The 15,104-nt window shown below is 45.1% G+C and overlaps 1 protein-coding gene across 2 annotated transcripts in view; it reads right to left on the bottom strand.

Annotated features, from left to right (window-relative positions):
• Positions 1–14,839, bottom strand: part of lgr6 (leucine-rich repeat containing G protein-coupled receptor 6) — a 34,665-nt gene extending 19,826 nt beyond the window's left edge. The window contains exons 1-3 of one of the 2 annotated variants that reach the window (XM_026332347.1): positions 14,780–14,839; positions 14,191–14,356; positions 632–703 (exon numbers count right to left, since the gene is read on the bottom strand). In XM_026332347.1, coding sequence (XP_026188132.1) covers positions 632–703; positions 14,191–14,258 — 140 coding nt within the window. In that variant the 5' untranslated portion in view covers positions 14,259–14,356; positions 14,780–14,839. Of the gene's footprint in view, positions 1–631; positions 704–14,190; positions 14,733–14,779 lie in introns of those variants that run through there. The other variant, XM_026332346.1, reaches the window with a different exon arrangement.
• Positions 14,840–15,104: the final 265 nt, after the last annotated feature.

Here is a 15,104-nt window from a genome sequence, read left to right as displayed (position 1 = left end):
GCACTATGAATGTAGAGTGTAGAAGTTGAGAAATTTGGCCAAGAGGTTTTCAAATTCTTAATCTTGTCGGCTTATTCTAAGATCCCACTATGGGTGCAGATTTTAAGCAGTTTCCTTTATCAGTAAGTTTCAGTCCAAGAAATGTTTAGCATTTACCAGTGCGACGTATCTCTACTCAAAGCAGGGAGGCGTCGCAATCAATTGATATTTGACATTCCTGTTAAAGAAAAGACTCAAATCTTTGCTCTGTCCTCTAGTCCTGTCCTGAAGTGTGTGTTTGCTTTGGCAAGGCCTTTTGTCGATGTGTATACTGCTCCTGCTGAGCTATCCAGCTGAAACAAAGTCAAAGAAGGCAGAAAAGCAGAAGCTTGGATGCTGAGCACAGGACTCGCTCTCTGAACACTTTAAGGACCATATATCCACTCTCGGAGTGAGTATCAGGTTCCCTTCGCCTCCTTGTTTTGTGCGGCTATCCCAGGATCTACTAAGGTACTGCTGCAGGCAGTTTCTCCATAGGAAAGATCAGAGTCAAGCCAGAATAATCAATCCCCATCACCGAGGTCTGTGCATATCTGCAGCCCAGGGAATGAAGTTTATTAATTCAATGTGGGTTGAATGACTTTGTACTCACAGTTCTGATAACAGGTGCAGTCCATGGAAGGCTCTGGGATGGATCTCACTGATGTTGTTCATACTCAGATCCCTAGAGAGAGAGAGAATGGGGAGCATCAGTATCGAGGTATTGGTCATTGTATACATTATCCATCCAGCTACTCAGGACATGTAAAATGGCAAATGTTTAGAATGCATTTTTCACATGGCGATCAATCATTCAGAGTGGGAGTAGGACACAAAGAGAGGTCACAGGGTTAGGTAGAGAGGCTCGAGGACAAAAGGGAGGAGAAGGAGAAGGAGAGAATTTTCCCCAATGAATCATTGTTGGGCAGCTGTAATTTCCTCCTCATCCCAGTGACTCTTTCTCTTTTCCAGATGTCTCACTCTACCTTCTTTCAGATCTGACCCCTCTGTCTCCCTCCATATCTATCTCTCCCTCTCCGTCTGTTCCCTTTCTTTTTTTTTTCTCCCCCAGGTTACTCAGAAGACCACCTCGTTCCATTTGTGTCAGAGCCACAACACAGACCCACAGATCCATTTCTCTCTGTCTCTCTGACACAGACTCTGACGTGAGAGGGTGTGTTGGGGGGCGAGTGTTGATGCAGCTGTGTTGCGGTCAAAGAGGGAGAGGTGCAGGATGCTCCGATACATAGCCTACATGCATGCACACACCCGTTCAACACACACGTATGAACTACTTTTTTAGCACTTGGGATAGTATGAGGACAGCTGATCTGTCAGCGTCTGGTAGAAAACATATCTAACCTTGTGGCCCCAGTCATGTAAGGTCATCTCTTTGATAAACACAACGAAAGCAAGGAGGTGTTACGTCACCCCGTCTTTGCTTTCACAGCCCTTGGGGTCTTGCAGTTTTCAAGAATGAGGCTTGTATGTGCGTGTGTGTATGACACTAACCATTGCTCATAAAGCCAGACCACCGGGCTAGCAAGTGTAAACTGTGCTCTCAGAAGCCCTTAGCAGTTGGGAGTTTTGACACACTGTCTGTTTGTTTGTCAAGTCAGCCAAGCTGATGGGGGGCCTGGATGGATTTATCCGCAGGCGTGATCTATATTCAGCTTCAGGGGAAATGTGGAAAAAACTCTGCACAGCACCACTCTGCTTTACAAATTTGGGAATTTAAGTAGCCTGTCATATTTAGCAGTTGTGACAAATCCAGCACACCAAGAGTTTGGTACCCTGTCAAAGAAAACAGTTAATATTAGGGACCACGTTGCACCGCTGTCACTTGGTGTGAGAGGGTTCGTTCTCACCATGTGATGAGCTTGCAATGTTTACAGTGTCCTTTCATCTTGACATTTTGTTGGTCATATAATTATATAGCCTTTTTACATCCTCTGCTGACATTGAATATTTTCCTCATGAAGGCATAATAATGGCATGTTAGTTTCCATGCACGGGAATTTCCTGTTATGTATGCCCCCCAGCCCCCAGAAGGTTTGAGTGCAGACCAGCTTGAGAGGGTTTCAAGGTGTTACTCAAGGACACATATGCAGGACGGATGCTTTCGTTCCGTGCTGTGCTGGGTGATTCTCTAAGGAAATATGAAACAGAAAAAAGTAAGGAACTAATCTTCCAGTTTGATTAATCAGATTACAATTACTGACCTAAATCTTGTTGTGTGTTTTGATGCAGTCCTCCATATTGTTTGTATGTTCTGCTAGCACAAGGCCAATACTTATGCCAAACGTGGAGAGTGGTAATGACAGTCGTGGTGATGCAGGGAGCTTTAAATGTTACAGCCTTCCTGTTAATGTAATATGTGCATACAGTAACATATTTTGAAAATGTTGATTACTTAGTTTATATTGAAAATTCTGTGATACACGATGTAACTGAACTGATAAAATAGTAATCCAAACTATAAAATCTTCTAAATCTTCATCCACTCCTTTAATCAATGTAATACAGGGCTTTTCTCGTAGTAATTAAAATCTTTTAGAAAATGTCATCAAATTAACACATAATATACACTTTTTTAACTTTTATACTTTCCTTGTGACAACCATAAACCATTTGCTGTTGCTGCCAGGTCCCTCCCTATAAATGTGTCGTGGTGATGTCATATAAATTACATGATTCATGTTTTGTCCCAGTTGTTGTTCAGGCTCCAGGCAGTAATTTATAAAAGAAGTAATACACTACTGCTTGATTGAAATCAGAAGTAAAGATAAGTGATAACAAAATTTCCATGGGAATGTTGCAGCAAACAAATTCACATGATCAGGACTGGGTGACATCACGTATGACACCTCACCTGCCCTGCTGAAAAATACATGCACCTTAATCCCAGTCATTGTCTGTGTACTAATATTCTCCTGAGAAAATATGTATTGGAACATTCAAGGGGGCTGATTAGAGCGTAGCAATACGTGCAGATACATATATCAACTGTCTCGTTCAGGGGGATGCACCGATGGATGAAGACCACTCTCCATTATCTGGTCCTGATTAAAGAAGCCATAAACAAACGTGTGAAGTCCATAATAACGAGCTCACTCAGACAGAATAAACATGCAGCAATGGAGAGAGAAAATGTTTAAAAATAAAGACACACAGTGGTGAGTCATGGGGAAAGGTTGAATGCAGCTCGGCTGTGCTCTCCAACAAGCTCAATGGGAAGGTGGAGAGAGAGAGGGAGGCAGAGAGAGACGTTTCTGCTGTGCAGGCCAAGGCCTCCGCTGACAACTTGACGTATCGTTGGAAGGCGCTGCGCTATGGCTTGTTTTTAAAATCAAATAACAGCTGTGGCTTTTTTAAACCATGATAATTATGATTGATGACTACCACATGTGCATTGTGTCGGCTGGTGCTGTGACGTGCAGATATTTTCAACGCAAATAAACCCACCGCAAAAGAAATGAGAAAGAGAGCGCGTAAAGATTTTGCAGGCTCCGCAGCATATGGGAGTGTCACAATTAGAATTGGGGTTTCTGTGTCCCCATTTTATGGGCAGCTCGAGTGTGTGTGTGTGTGTGTGTGTGTGTGTGTGTGTGTGTGTGTGTGTGAGAAAGGGAGAGACCAAGTGTAATTATGTGTGTCAGCATCTGTATGCTCAGTGCAGTGTTTTTTTTTCCATTTATAGGTGCCTGCAGTGTGTGCGGTAAGATGTCTGCCGCTCATTTTCACACCCCTATTGTTTTCCAGTGAGCCTGCAGATGTGGTGGGCACAGTCCTGGGCCGCACTTTCACTACATCATACATGGAGGCTGCTGGGAATGGAAATGGATTGCTGTGTGTGTGTGTGTGTGTGTGTGTGTGTGCGTGCGTGTGTGTGTGTGTGTGTGTGTGTGTGTGTGTGTGTGTGTGTGTGTGTGTGTGTGTGTGTGTGTGTGTGTGTGTGTGTGTGTGTGAGAGAGAGAGAGACAGCGTGAAAGTTCATGCAATTGTTTTTTTTTTGTGGAACCGTCTTGCTCAGTCTTGGCCACTGCAGCAGTTGAGACCCAGCCTGTCGTCTCTAAACCGACTGACACACAGGTCATTCCCTCTCCTCAGATCTCCGTCTGCTGATGAGTGAAACTAAAGCCTCTTAAGCAGCAGTAGGAGTAGAGGATGCAGATATGGAGACGTGCTTATCCCTCAACGGAGACTCTCAAATGTGCCTCTTAACTGTCGCTATTATCCGCGTTTTGTTCTGCGGAATGACTGACGAAGCCTCCAGTGGTCTCTTTCTGTTCACCTGGAGAGGAATTACATTTTCATGTGCTGCCTGCGTGTAATGCTGTGCGTTTAAACACAGTAGCATATGTGAGGCCAATATTGCAGCAATTGGAGGAGGAAAAAAGAAATGAACATTTTTCCATTCCCATTCTCTCCGTTGTTCCGTGAGTTGCAGATACACAATGGGCTCTGATAGAGCATTTCCTCTCCAAAGTGTGTGAGTGTGTGCATGTGTCATGTGCATGTGAATGTAAGATAGGAAGGTTTGGCATGGGAAGAAAGGTAAAGCCTTGTTTTTGACTGCTTTTTGCTGTGATTGATAGAGTAACCATGACAAGGAGCTTGTCTTAAGGGGGGAACGGAAACATGAAGGAGAGGTACATTTCCATTCATCAGCCTTGGCCCTTTCTCTCTCTCTCTCTCTCTCTCTCTCTCTCTCTCTCTCTCTTTTATGTCACTCTATCGCTCGCACTCACTCTTTCTCTCCCCATCTCTGTTTCAAATTTCAGCTGGAGCATGGAGTTACACAGTTCAGTAGTTACAATAATGTGATTTATCATATTTCCTCTTCGCCGTCAACAGAACTACTGAAGTATGTTATCGCTTCTGTGATCATAGCCAGTGTGTGTGGGTGTGAATGTGCCCCTAGCGCCATTGTAACCAATTTCAAACTGGAAGCACTTCTGACAAGAGCTGGTGATTTAGCACAGCAAAACAACTGACCACATCATATGAAAAACACCCCTGTTTATGTTCGGAGATGTACGCTCACACATGCACACACACACACATCCCTGCTGCATCCACTGGAGCTCATGCACAGTTTGGGTGGCTGTTGCGGAGTGGATGATGGACCACCCTGGTGACTGAATATACCCTCAGACTGGGGCGGATGTGATCAGCGGTCAGGTGTCTGTTTCTAGCATCAGTGCTGAAATGTTTTAGTCAGACAAAGCTGAGCGGGAGCAGACTGAGAGAAAGAGATGACTAAATATATTTCACTTTGAAGAATTCCATTGTTTGAAGATAAAGAAAACTTGGTATGTAAACGTCTCTGGCATGCGTAGCGTCGCATGCACGTACAGTATATAGCAAAGCAGGCAAAAGCATGTAAACAAACAAGCTCACGGTGTTGCCCTTTGGAAGAGGCTGTTTTTCATAACTCTCTGTCTCTGTTACACATATATACGCACAGAAAATCACTACATAAGAGCCATGCCCCGAGGCCCTCCTTCTCACTTCCTCCTCCGGTCTTTCTCGTTCTTTCTTCTTGCCTCCATGCCAATCCCTTTCTCCCTTGCTCAGGTGCAGACTTACCAAACAAACAGCCAATAATGGCGGTAAGCTCTTTGCCTTTGAAGACAGCTTATCCATGAGGAACATTAGAGTAATAGATCTTTAGTGGAAATCAACAACTAGAGTCTTACCCGGAGGGCAGGAGTTCTGCAATAGCAGTGCTTGAGCCACACCTTGGCAGCCTTTTACAGTAACTATGACAGTAATGTCTTCAGTAGGATTCAGGCAGTCTGAGCCTCTCCGCTTAGGTCTTTGAAACAGTTAAAGCCACGATGAAAGAGGATCTTTTATGCCACACAATGCAACTGGTAGTCAATGTTCGGGCGCCGCCTTTAAGAGGGCCTAAATGGTTGTGTGCATTAGTGTGTGTCTGTGTTTTGTGAGTAAGGGTGAGGTCTAAATGTGTTTGCTTTTTTTCTGTCTGAATAGATGACTGCTTTGGCATTCAGTTTCTCTTGCAGTCACACATGAGCTTCCACACACACACACACACACACACACACACATGCACACAAAGAGTCAGGAAGGAGGATACAATGCTGTCCTCCCCTTCTCCTGCCTCTAAAGATGTGTTTTTTCACCCTCTCTCCCAGACTTCCTGGGAGGGGTACACTGCCCTTTGTGTCCGAAGGCACTCTCTCTTTATCTTTCCTTCTCTTATTCTCTCTGTCTCTCATTTACGGGGTACAAAGAGCCAGGGAGAGGGCGAGGAGAAGTCTTTCACCTGGACAAGGAGGGCCACAAAAGAGCAGAGAAACAGAGAGGGAGGGAGGAAGAGAAAAGACGAGATAAGAGACAGAAAAAGGAGATGCATCTGTGTTTTTGTGCTCCAGTGTTTTGTGCTCTTTTCCGCTCATTGCGGTTTAGCGGAGAATGACAGGCGGATGTCTGGGTGGAGAGAGCGGCTGTTTAGTCTGAGGCCATGTCATGGGAAACATATTCATGCCTTCTGGGACTTATTCATACCCCTGCTATACCGCGCACACACACACATGCACACATGCACATACACGCTTAGTGTCCGCTCTTTGTCCTCCCACGCACACACCCCATGATGAGACAGAGGGGAGGGGTTGAAAGGTCAAGCACTTCAGTAAGGAACAGGAAGTGTTGGAACATACAACTAACTCCAACATGTGGACAGGACCGACAGGCAGCTGTTGTGGGTAGGACATAGTTTGGGAAGGCAGAACACCCTCCATAGCCCGGCCCTTAGTCTACTAGTCTGTTGTTTTGACATGTATAGTGTCTGGCTTCCATATATGTTTGTTACACAACAGGTGCTAGAGTACGTTTCTTTGTAGCTTTCAACACTGAAGCCAGAAATTTATGCTACACAAAAGAAACATGTCATAAACAGGATAAATGTATGGAACAGGGTTACAAATTGGACTGTTTTTCCACACATCCTCAAAATGTTTTTCCTGCACACTCATTTTTGGCGGATTCTCAGCAGTGGGTACAACAGTAAATGAAACCTGATGAGTATTAGTGTCAGGCTCTATTATGACTTCATTTGGTTGAATGGCAGAAACAGGAGGACACTGGATCTAGTTAGAAGACTGCCCAAATCCACTCCTGGCTCACTACTCTTTTAGTGCTGCACTCACAGATCTATGATCAGCTCATCTGCTCCAAATATTTAACAGTGCCCACAGATAAAATGTAGAACTCAACATAGATCATCACTTGATGAAATCTTACCCCCATACCAGCGAGGACACGTGGCTGCTGTTGGTTTAAAGAGATTTAGTTTGGCCTCTTGCCATGCACGTAAAAAGTCCAGATTTCCTCTTGCTTTTTCTCAAACATGTAATAGAGATGTGAATAAGTCTGGCTGAAGTTTCAGAGGCTCTGCAGTGGCAGAATTCCCTGCCTTCATTTACGGCAGATGGAAAATACACCTGTGAAATCCAGTCTTAGCAAGAAGTAATACTGTACTGCCTTATGCCATCAGAGTGACTGCTGTTTCTGCACTCAGATCAGTTAAGATTCCCGAAAAAACGATTTTATCTTTTTTTTTTGGTCATGTCTTCAACTTCTGTTTTCTACATCCCGTCTTCCACTTTCTGGACGTTCCTGTACAGTTACTCATGCTTGGCTATATTAAATTTGTGTGTGTGTGTGTGTGTGTGTGTATTTAACTTTTTTCTTTTTTTTTCTGCCTTGATGTTCCCTTTAGCTAACTCCCATCTCAGTGGTCCCTTTCCCCCAAAATAAAATAATCCCTGCTAGCATTGCTGTATCAGCACTGCTCTATGGGACGCTTTGATGCTGCACAGGGAGGATTGGATGGGGCATTAACCATCATTAAGTCAGTGTGTGTGTTTGTGAGTGTGAAAGCATGGATGTGTGTACGTACAATACATCTATGTCTCTGCAGTGTGTGTGTAATATGCACATGGGTTTTGTGGGTGCTTAGTAAGCCAGCGAGCAGTGCGCGTGTGTGTGTGTGACTCACACTGTGGGGAATCAGACCAGATGCTTGTCTCCACCATGTAGATCATTGAATTTTAGGGCGATGACTTGGTTTTAAGTTAGAGTTGGGGTCAGTGGTTATGCTTAAATTTAGGGTAAGTATCCAGGTAATCAGTGTAAGTTAGTATAATGTCCCTGTGAGGAATGAAAACAAATGTGTGTGTGTGCGCGCGTGTGTGTTGGAAAGGGCATTAAGTATCATTAGCTCATGCTAGTCATCACCTGCACACTGCCAGCTCTACATCAGCCATGTTAGTCGGCAGGCTTGGCCAGCGATCACACAGACAGGCAGACAGGGGACAGACGGGCAGACAGACAGACAGACATGTTGGGGTATGAGAGAGCTGTGACTTACACACACGGCTATAAACACTCATGTAAACTTTCTCCTTTATTTCTCATTGTATGACTCATTAGTTGTGTGTTCCATTAAAAAACAAATGGGAATTTATTCCACTGAGTTGTTAAAATAGTTGAAAACCAGATTTTACAAATGCACACAGCAATAAACTATTTATTGTTCTTTAAATTACTTCTTGGGACACTAGTGCGTAATTAGCATCTCAGTTCTGTTTTTTTTCCTTCACTTTCTATTATCAAGAATATTTTGTGAGACAGTTTTCAGCCCAGATCATTTTAAAAAAACTACACAGATTTAATTTTTCTAATAGTTCCTGGGAGCTCCATCTGAAATTTGTGGAGCATCTTGTTTGATGCAAACTGCAGCGAGCAGCTTCTTCTTGCCGCCGGAAAAGAAAATGTTGTTTTTTTCTTCTAAAAACCAACTGAAACAAAAATGATTAGTCTCGTTCATGTATTATCTGATCAAAAGTATCTATGTTTACCTCACATGGGTTATAATTGCACGTGTGTATCGATCTACACATGCATGTGTGTCCCTAACTGTCACTGGGACAGTTGGGGACATTTGCCGTAGTCTGGCCCAGTAGAGGACAATGCCTGCTCTGTAGTGGAAAAGAGAGGGCTAGTGCACTTGCACAGTTTCATGTACAGCACACACATACGCTCACACAAACATTCCCATGGATTCCCAGGGCTGTAAAGGGGCTGAATAGGAATCTGGGCCACGCAGCCAGTGTGAATCGTCTCAGTCAGAAGCAGCCTTTATACTCAACCAAACGTCACAGGGAGCACATTCCTAGCCCCCGTGTCACACTTGCGTCATGCTGCTGTCACACGAAATGTACAGACTCACATATTCAGTCGGTGGGCATGGGCACAACCACAACACATACTAACCACTGCTGTGCACATAGGCTTGTGGCATGCATGCGTACAGTACACTCCAAACACATAGTGCACGTTACTTCCCTGATCTCCACCTCCTCTACCCTACTTCCCTTTAAGATCTTGTGTAGTGATTGCTTTCTGTTTTTCTAAAGGGCAGGTTATAGAGCTGTACAGCACACTATGGGCTCTGTGTCTTCTCTGTCTGCCTCTCCGGAGGGAATTGTCATTGTTTCTATTGTTGTCCTCTACCTACCTACCTGTCAGTCTGTCCCTGAGCGACATTTAAAAGCCTCCCAGGTTGCTGGAATGAAACCACAAACCGCTGCACTGTCCAGTGCTAACTGCCCATTGCTTCTCTGCAACACCCAGTAAATATCACTTTTGTAGCAGGCAGAAGTGGCTTTTTAGACTAGAGCTTGACAACAGGCCCTCTGGGGAATGTAGGAAAAACTTTTGCAGGAAGTTTGCAGGAAGGAAGAAACAAAGACATGAATGAAGGACAGGAAGAATGGAGAAAAGCTTCAGCTTTGTAATCAGAACAGATTAACGGCGATGGCATGCGTCCCTGTTTTCTTCCTCAGTATACAGAGGTGTGTAACTTTCTTCATCAAATCTGATCACAGCTGACAGTAAGTTGGCTTTTAACCAAAGCGCCTCCTCCCCCAACTAACACACACACACACACACACACACACACACTTTTAAAACATTCATACCATTTGGCTTGGGTGCACACCCTTCACTTTTCTCACTCTCCTGCCCTGAGCTATATGCATTCATTTTGATTTTCTAAGAGGCACATTGTACATCAGTGACTGTACATTTACACTTCAACACCTGCTCCAAAGACACACACCCACGCACTTAAGGTATGGATTCTTGCTCAAACTAAAAGAGGACAGGGGAAACAGGTGAAGAAAGGAGAATAGTGGGGGAGGAAGGATAGACAAAGAGAGCAAGGGAGGGGAGTGTAGTTGAGGCGGGGGCAACCATAGACGTCTGGAGCCAGGACACTGATGCTGGAGCTGATAGCTGCTGTATAGAGGACCCTCCACTGACAGTACACACACACACACACACACACACACACACACACACAGTCTCTGTGTAATTCTCTCATTTTTGTTCATGCCGTCCCCTCCAATCCCCCTCCTCCCCATCCCTCACAACTTCTGACTATTTCTGTCGCTCTTTCTCTCAGACATGATGTTTACAGTGTGACCCCCGGTCGCTCGTGATAGCAATCATTCCTCAACATAATGGCTAAACGACACGCACACGACTGTTAAAGCCACGGCCACCACAGGATGTTGTCTCTTGCATTTCTACAGTAGGTACAGTGTGTGTGTGTGTGTGTGTGTGAGTGTGAGAGTTACCTAGTCTATACTACATCTTCAGTTCATCTTCAGTGAAAATTTCTCTGTCACCAATTTCTAATTCTCACCCGTTTGTCAGTTTCCTTTTCTTCATCTTTTCTCCTTTCATTTTTTTCTTGCTTCACCTCCACTGCCTAGAAAAAAAAAACCCTCAGCAGTCTGGGTGGTCTTCACACACACACACATGCACACACTCCTTGGTTTTCCTCTGTCTGGTAATGTGCTAGCTGTGGTTTCCTGGCCTTGGCCAAAACACCGTTAGAAGTTCACCGCTACCACAAAACATCACCTAATCGCTCCTCAGCTCCAGTCTCAGACCAGCCCCACACTCACAGACCAGTGCACACACACAGCTTTTTTCCATCCATGACACACACACGCAGCAGTGCGCACAGTGTGAGATGTGAAAACACAGGCACCTGATAACTGTAGAAACTCACTACAGTCAGATCATAAACATCTTTTTTTTTTTTTTCAACACATCACACAGTATTTGAAATATTGGCTGTAAATGTCCAACAAGGAGACTGACGACAAGCTGCTCATTGCGTTGCTGTGAAGCCATCTCTTATGGCGAGTTACTTCGCTTGCAGCTACACATAAAATAGCACAGGTCGCTTCTGTGGATACAGTACACAGTGTTCTCATACTCAACACACATTAACACACATGTACATACATGTGACACACCCCCTTGGGCACTGTCTTTCCTCTCTAATCTGATATCAAAGAGAAGGTCTTTCAAAGCATCTCACATGACAGCTCATTTCACACGTTGCCCACGGAAACAATTATTGTCGTAAATCTTTACCCACTCGACTCTGAGTTGCTCGGAGCATCTTTGCCTTTCTACGGTTAAATTCCTTTGCAGACTCGAACTGCATTGGTCTGAGTGTTCTGTTGCAATTGTTTTTGCTGATTGCGGTTTAATTATGTTTGAACCTATATGGAGCGGGCTAGTGCAAGTGTGCAAATAAACACCAGAACTGCCTGGATGGCCCTCTCGGTCGCTGCAGCATGTACGGTTGTGCTCACTTTGAAGAGCTCTCCGATGACACGGGTGAATGATGTCATATACTTTCACAGTATTGTGTGGACGTGGTTTGTAATGTGGACTGTTCCCAAGCAAATCCCTGTGACCTCAGCAGCCTGCAGTATGTGCTGAGAGGCTAATCCAGCCCCCGCAGCACAGTGGGGTGTGCTGGACGGTTCGACAGATCCTTGTGAGGATTGGACCAGCTCTCCGCTGTTGTAACCTTTTATACTTCAGGACGAAATGAGAATCTGCTGCACGCTGTGCAGGCCTCGAAGTTATGTGTGTTTACCCATGTGGGCAGGGTTAGGGAGGGGAGGTTGTTTTGTTTGCGTTTGATGATTTTTATCAGCGAGGCAAAAGAGAAATCTGCGATTCTTGTGTGCGCTATCTTAATTTGTTGTGGCATCTCTCCTGCTGTCCCACATTCCCTGCTTCTCTCCTCTGCAGTAATGTGTGTTTGTGAATGCGTCTGTGTGTGGGCGTGTGCGGTGGGTCGGTGAGTTTATTTATCATATTTTAAATCAGCCCTCAAACTCACTAATTGGTCCAGTTCCACTGTTAGGTAACTAGGGGAAATGAACAATTATTCTTATGTTTGCGAGGAATAATGTGTGTGTCTGTGTGTGTGTGTGTGTGTGTGTGTGTGTGTGAGAGAGAGAGAGAGTGTACTGGGTCGGTGCTGTGTAGATTTCCACAGAGGGAGTCTCAGGTCATCACTGTTTTTATTTAAGCAGCTCCATACTTTCCCTCTCAGATGCACCCCTCCTCGTGCGTGTGTGTGTGTGTGTGTGTGTGTGTGTGTGTGTGTGTGTGTGCGTGCGTGTGTGTGTGTGTGTGTGCGTGCGTGTGCTGGCTCAGCTGTGTGCCGTGCCCCATTCTTGGGTCAACTTGATGTTCTCATAGGTAGAGTGGTTCCTGGACGGCCTTTACAGTGTTTCACCGCTCTGCATGTGTTTCAAATGAACACAGTGAAATCCAGCCACTGCAGGCGTCCATGACAGCCAAAGAGCACACAGGTAGAGCTGCATTTTTATGTGTTTGCTTCATAAACAGTTGACCTTTCATCACTTCCTCTGAATTCTGTCCCTCCACTCTTGTAATACTTGTAAAGCCCCTAGTGATCAACTGCTCTGTCACACCCTGTTTCCTGGATTTGACTTCTATCACTTCAATATCAGTTATCACAAAGTGTCTAATCTGTCCTCAGAGGCTTATGCAGTGAGGCAATTTAAATGATCTGGCTCTGAGCCACAGCAGGGTTGTGTAAGAAACCGCTCAGAAACAGCGTGGCGGTTAGCACTGTCGCCTCACAGCAAAAGGTCTTTTGGTTTGAATCCCATTCGACTCTGTGGCCTTCCTCTGTGGAGTTTGCATGTTCTCCCTGTCTGTGTGTGGGTTTTCTCTCCATACCCCGACTTCCTCCCACAGTGCAAAGACATGCAGTTTGGGGTCAGGCTAATTGGTGGCTCTAAGTTGCCCCTAGGTGTGAATGTGAGTGTTTGTCTGTCTCAACGTGACAGACTGGTGATATGTCCAGGGCGTACCCTGCCTCTCAGCTGGGATTGGCTCCAGCCAACCCGACCCTGGAAGGATAAGCAGTAGATAATGGATGGATTGATGGAAGCGTAAGGCTTCACTCATTGCACTTCGCTAATTCCTGGCAGGGGTTTTAATTCCAGCAACTCATTATAATACAATAGTGTTGAGAAATAATTGTATTTTAAATGGATGTTACAACATGATTGTTTTTGTGCCCTTTCAAACACAAACCAGCGATGATATTTCAAAATTAGAAAAGTTAAGGACATGCATTGTATTTGTTATCAAGCAACGCACAGCAAAATCCATTTGTTGGAACAAAACTGATGGTTAAACCGATCGTCTGTGCTCAGACGCTTCCTCGTTCGCAAACGGACACATGCTTGTGTCATGTGCTTGCAGCTTGCACATGCACACAAATACTGTATATACACACACACAGACGCGCTGTGCACAAAAGGCACACACACTCTTGTGCTGGATCTCCAGTTGGCGCTCAGAAACCTGACACTAAATGAAGTGATCCAGTAATTTTGGCATAGCGGTCAAAAAACACACACACACACGCGCACGTTCCCACTTGGCCTGTCCGTTTATATCTACATGCAGGTTCTGCTGCTGTTTTCTGGTCACACTTCCGACCGACTGGTGCCTACTGCTCTATTTTTGAAAGAGGATTAAATCTCAGCTACAGTCCAGCAGCCTGAATGAAGGGTTTTTATCTGTTTTGAAGAATTTGTTCATTTACAAATGAATGATCAAGACTAACAGTCAGGGTAAAAATTGAGGCGGTTTGAGGATTAAGAGGAAGAATTCAGGATGTGATACAAAAAAACAGAAGATCGAGGAAACAGGACAGTCAGAGGCCTGGTGGTGGGAAGGTCAAGTGAAACAACACAGCCTAACTTTTGTGTTACTCACAAGTAAGTGGTGAGAGGGCTGAGGTTGGCTGGCACAGATGATAGTCCCAGTTCTGAGCAGTCCACCATGACGAAGATCTCATCTTCTTCACACTGGCACGGGGAAGGGCACAGGGGTGCCGCCGCCGGCCCCTGTCTGTCCTGGATCCGTCCGGTCCCCCACACTGCTGTACCCACACAGAGGAGCAGAAGCACAGACAGCATGTCTAAGTGTCCACCTGTCTGCATCTACACCTGTAGGGTTTCCTGTCTTTCCTGGCTCTCTTTCGTCCTCTCTGATGTCTTAAGAGGCAGCTGTGATATATGAGGAGGTTCCAATGTTTCTTCTTGGTACTAAACACTCCCCTCCTGTCTGTCTGTCACTTGTTTTACCTCTTCATCTCTTTTCTCTGTTTGCCTGTCCCTCAGTCACCAATCATTTCCCAGGGGTTATCTTCTATTTTAACTCCTGTCCCTCTTTCCTCTCTTGTCTCTCTGCCCTCTTCTCTCTCTCTGGCTATCTCCCTCGGACACAGTCACTCTTTCTCCCTTTCTCTCTCTCTCTTCTTGTATATATCTCTTGCTCTGTCTCTCTCTCTCTCTCTCCTTACCTATTGTAGAAGGACCGCATGAGTTGTGAATGAGCCACCCTCATTGGCCCACAATTTAGGGATGGGTTGGAGCATCTCCGGAAAGTAGGAGGGGCCCACAATTCTTACACTCTCCCCTCTCTTTCTCCCTTTCTTCCTTTCCCCCTGATTTACTTTGCGTAGAAGATCACTGTGAGGGGAGAGAGTAAGTGTTCAGTTGGAGGAAGGGAGAAGGGAAAGGAGAGGAGGTGGCAACGCAGTACAGTGGTGTGAGACAAGATTTCTCCATGTGGGACCGTATGAATGGAGCTGAGAGAAAATGAGAGTGTTTACAGCAGAGAGAGAG

Source organism: Mastacembelus armatus, chromosome 7 (assembly GCF_900324485.2).
Source record: "Mastacembelus armatus chromosome 7, fMasArm1.2, whole genome shotgun sequence".
NCBI lineage: Eukaryota > Metazoa > Chordata > Actinopteri > Synbranchiformes > Mastacembelidae > Mastacembelus > Mastacembelus armatus.
The sequence above is the reverse complement of the archived record's forward strand: the minus strand, read 5'-3'. Positions and strand labels throughout refer to the sequence as shown.